We start from the raw sequence: 5,000 nt of genomic DNA, 5'->3' as shown, positions 1-5,000 counted from the left end.
TCACGGCGACTTCCCCTTTCCTCCGCGCTCCGTCCCTCGCCAGATTGGATTTCAGGTTCAATCTGTACCGCCGGAGGTCCTCAGGCACAGTGCCACGGGGCTCCTTCGTCCCCAGCCGGCCGGTCAGATTCCCAAGGAGGTCTTTGTAAGGCTTTTTAGAAGGCTGTTGCAACTTTGTGTTAATGCTTAAAGGGCGATACATTTGGCATGTTGCTTTGAGCGCTGACTACGAGGGCGCTGGCAAGTCCCCTGCGGCTCGTCGAAGATTTTGCTCTTTCTTGGACCAGACTTTTACCCCAAGACTTTTTACGTTCTCATTCTCTTGCTAATTCCAAATGGATTTATCCATTCGCGGTTAGTTTCATTGCATTGCCGTGTCTGGGAAAGTATTCACACACACACACACACACACACACACACACATACACACACACACACACACACACACACACACACACACACACACACACACACACACACACACACACACACACACACACACACACACACACACACACACACACACACACACACACACACACACACACACACACATGCATCCCACATTGTAATTCCATACCGGCATATATACACACGCGTACTTGCAACTATCTTACGTGCATACATGCAAGCACATCCCCTCCCACACACGTACACACGTGTTGCCAGGTGTATAGTGGGGCTGGTTGAGGGCGACTTAAAGGGGAGGAGGCGTTGTGTTTGGCCGACGCTCAAGGGACGCGCTTTCCCGCCCACCGACCGCCCCGCCGCGCCGTCCGCCCGCCCTGCCGCCCGCTCGCTCTCTGCTCTATCTGTTTATTTATCGGCAATTGCCTCGCGTTTGTATAAATTGTTTATACATACATACATACATACACATTAATACAGTATGTGTGTGTATGTGTGCGCCTGTGTGTGTGTGTGTGTGTGTGTGTGTGTGTGTGTGTGTGTGTGTGTGTGTGTGTGTGTGTGTGTGTGTGTGTGTGTGTGTGTGTGTGTGTGCGCGCGCACACATATGGTATAAGACACTTCAGTAACTACTGTGACCTTATGTCTACCATTCACATCTTATATACTCCTCCTTTGAGATTGTAAAGGAACAGCCAAGAGAAACGAGCCTCGAATACTTCAGGAAAATTCTAACTAGACTTTTAAATGACTCCCGCAGCATTTAGGGAAAAGGATTTAGCATTTAGGACAGACATTTGTAGTAGGTATCCACATTTACAAATGCAATTTATATGACCTCCAAGCTCGCAAGGGAAAAAATCGCAGATACTACAGTCTCGGAGGAGATCTCGACATTTAGAGGAGGTGCGTCGCGTTGGAGATTCGGCTCTGTGGCCTGACTCGGCCGGCGCCCTGCAAGGCTCTCTCTCCGAGGACCTCCTCAGAAGGACTGACTTTGCAGCGATCTTGTTTATATTAGAAACGCAGTGGCCGGATTCGACATAAACTGCAAGTGTATGTATTCGCACACACACACACACACACACACACACACACACACACACACACACACACACACACACACACACACACACACAAACACACACACACACACACACACACACACACACCACACACACACACACACACACACACACACACACACACACACACACACACACACACACACGCGCACACACACACACACACACTGTAAAAGGCTATAATCCTTAGTACAATGGTGATCAGAGGTTAGTTATACTTGTTAACGGTGTGACTCTTTATTACTAAGAGTTGACACAGTATGGGAACACACGTTCGTTTGAGATTTGCGAAATTCTGGCTTCACCCGGGCCTTTCACTTATGGCCTGGCCGGAACACACGAGACGATGTCTATATATATATGGGTAAGGCGGGTCACATGTCAGGTCAGCCTGCCCGAAGGGGGAGGGCTAGGCCGGCCTTACCACGTCGAGCTCTAGTCACGAACTGAAGGCTCAAGCGAGATCAGATAACATCGTCATCTACGCCCCCGCTGAGTGAATGGTTCTTATTTAGTACTTGGATCCACGTGGTAAACAACCACGTGGTCCACTGGTAACAGAAATAGACTTTATATATATATGCTATACTGTATTAATTAGCTATAATGGTCTCTAATTTGAATTATACTAGAATGTCACTATATTATCTGGCAGGTCCAGAGGAAAACTCAGTGTCTGATTATCAGCTTTATTGAAAGAACAGACACATAGTTTTAAGTTGATCTTGTCGCGGTAGTCGTGGCCGAGGTGGCGTCAGCTCCTACGGGCTAAGGGGGAAGGTGCTCGCGGTTTAAGGAACGGACTCGGACTGACTCCTTCAGGTATTTCTGGGTCGCTTCAACGCTAGGGCGTGGGAACACAACTGTTTACCCTCGGCTACCCCTTCCAAGCGCTTCTTGTTATCGCCGAAGGTGAGGTCATGACCCAGGCGGTCAACATCTGCCCGGCCGGTCTCTTGATTAATGGATGTCACACCGGCTCAGGCATATTCTACTATTAATAGATGTCACACACACGCACATGCACACACATGCACGCACGCACGCACGCACGCACGCACGCACGCACGCACGCACGCACGCACACACACACACACACACACACACACACACACATATACACATATATATGTGTGTGTGTGTGTGTGTGTGTGTGTGTGTGTGTGTGTGTGTGTGTGTGTGTGTGTGTGTGTGTGTGTGTGTGTGTGTGCAATGCACACATACATACACATATGTATACATATATGCATACTTCCATCTATATACATGTATACATATATATTTATATAGACATATACATATATATATATATATATATATATATATATATATATATATATATATATATATATATATATATATATATATATATATACATATATATATGTAAATAAGAATATATGTATATGTAAATAAGAACCCTCCTTGACCAGGACTCAAATCTCTGCCACTCCAAGCATGACCCAGAATGAACAGTATTAACGCAACTCTTCCATACGACCCAACGAAATGAATGTTGGATCGCGTGATGCAGTTGATTAACTATTATTACATAATCAGAGATTCGATTTCTAGTCAGGGAAGGTTGTTATTAATCAGTATCAAAGCATCCTACATTATTCCATCCTTTATCTATCTATACCTGTGTTTGAATATATTATACTCTCTCTCTCTCTCTCTCTCTCTCTCTCTCTCTCTCTCTCTCTCTCTCTCTCTCTCTCTCTCTCTCTCTCTCTCTCTCTTTCTCTTTCTCTCTCTCTCCAATGCACATACTTCACCTCTCCCTATCTCGTTTCTTAACTCAACCACCACGGGTTTATATTCTGTCCCCGGTAGTTTTTTTTGTGTGTGAATTTTGTTACATACAGATGGCTCCACATGTGCTCAGCCGGCAAGGAGTCTAGCAGTAGGCCCTAGTGACTGATCCTGATTTCCCCATTCCTTGAATTGGCGGGATTTTTTTTATTTAATACAATTAATACTGACACTGTTATTAGTGTTACTGATAAGATTATTAAATTATTATTAAAATCTTGGTAACATTTAAGATAATGAAATATTGCAAAAGACCCTTTCCAAAGGTCAAGGAAGAGGGTAAACAGGTGAGATAGGTAGAACTAATAATTGACTCCTTTGTGATTAAGCACTTTTAGAGCCATCTATGTGTAAATACAATAAATAAACTTGTATTACAGTGGTCATGGCATGTATTCTTGCTGCACGTACCGATTGGGTTAACAGACGGATTATAGTGTGATCAGTTATATAATCTCGATTCAAAATTTCAAATCTAAATTCGCATCACACATATGACATCCTTCAACATCCATGTAGCAAGTTCTACCGAAAGGAAATATTAAAACTACAGAAGATTCACCTGACTATAAAAAGACAAAATGTATTAATCTCACGAATTTGAGATAGGAATGTCGTCCAGAGTTCGTTATGATGACAATCATATTTCCAAAAACGCAAATCCCGTCTTATCGATGCAGCAGAAGGACTGTAACCTTTGTAACCGTATCTCGCATCGCATCCGGAAATGTCCCCGGCAGTAGCGCGTGATGGGACAGCCGACGAGGGCGGGAGTAGAGGGGGAGGGGAGGGGCGCCCAGAGGACATTAAAGGAGAAAGGTCAGATGAGGTCGCAGCGAGCGGGACCTTATCACATCCGACTTCATGGCACGCGAGAGGTCGCTGGGATGCTGCTTTTTTGTTATGTTTTATTTATCATTGTATCTATTTTTTTTTAACAAATCCTTTCTGAGCTTGTTGGTGTGAAGTATGTTAAGTTTCGATTTGTTTTCGCGTGTTGGTGTGATGTAAGTTTTTCTATATTTGTCGAATTATGCTTTGGTAGCTAGTAATATTATGTTTTAGAAATAAAACCATATCATCAGTTTATACTCAAACTTTGATATATTCACTTATTTTTCCATACATATATTTTCGGGGTTTATGAAAGATTTACGCACGAATTATAAACCTAAATTCCGTCCTTCAGAAAGTCACCAACGACCTTTCGTTCTCCCCTCCAGGGCGCGACACATGTGGCCGAGTTCGAAGGTGTGGAGAAGACTGTGACAACATGGTGGCAGCTGCGCGTGCTGCCAACACACGGCTCGCGGCGCCGCCAAAGTGGTGAGCTTCGTCCTCCGCCCGTCGATGGTGATTACGCAGTCGTCACGAGGCGTGACTCCTTCTGCATGATGCATGCTTGGCCTGTGGGGCCTGGCGCTGCAGCTGCAGGCACAAGAACGCTTGCGGTCTCTCTGGCTATCTCATTAAAAATATATCCATACTGTATACGTGTGTGTGAGCGTGTGCGTGTGCGTATGCGTGTGCATGTGCGTGTGTGTGTGTGTGTGTGTGTGTGATATATATTATATATATATAATATATATATATATTATATACATTATATATATATATTATATATATCATGCTGTATGTATGTATATATATATATATATATATATATATATATATATATATATATATATATAT

At 43.8% G+C, this 5,000-nt stretch overlaps 1 protein-coding gene across 3 annotated transcripts in view; it reads left to right on the top strand.

Annotated features, from left to right (window-relative positions):
* The window catches only part of LOC119590191 (lactosylceramide 4-alpha-galactosyltransferase-like), a 48,463-nt gene that overhangs the window by 22,545 nt on the left and 20,918 nt on the right, over nucleotides 1–5,000 (top strand). Inside the window, exon 2 of one of the 3 annotated variants that reach the window (XM_037938983.1) lies at nucleotides 4,532–4,661. In XM_037938983.1, the coding sequence (XP_037794911.1) occupies nucleotides 4,659–4,661 (3 nt within the window). In that variant the 5' untranslated portion in view covers nucleotides 4,532–4,658. The remainder of the gene's footprint in view (nucleotides 1–4,531; nucleotides 4,662–5,000) is intronic. The other 2 variants (XM_037938984.1, XM_037938986.1) reach the window with 2 other exon arrangements.

The sequence above is a fragment of the Penaeus monodon genome, chromosome 26 (assembly GCF_015228065.2).
Source record: "Penaeus monodon isolate SGIC_2016 chromosome 26, NSTDA_Pmon_1, whole genome shotgun sequence".
Classification (NCBI taxonomy): domain Eukaryota; kingdom Metazoa; phylum Arthropoda; class Malacostraca; order Decapoda; family Penaeidae; genus Penaeus; species Penaeus monodon.
Note: the sequence above shows the minus strand (reverse complement) of the source record. Positions and strands in the feature narration are given on the sequence as shown.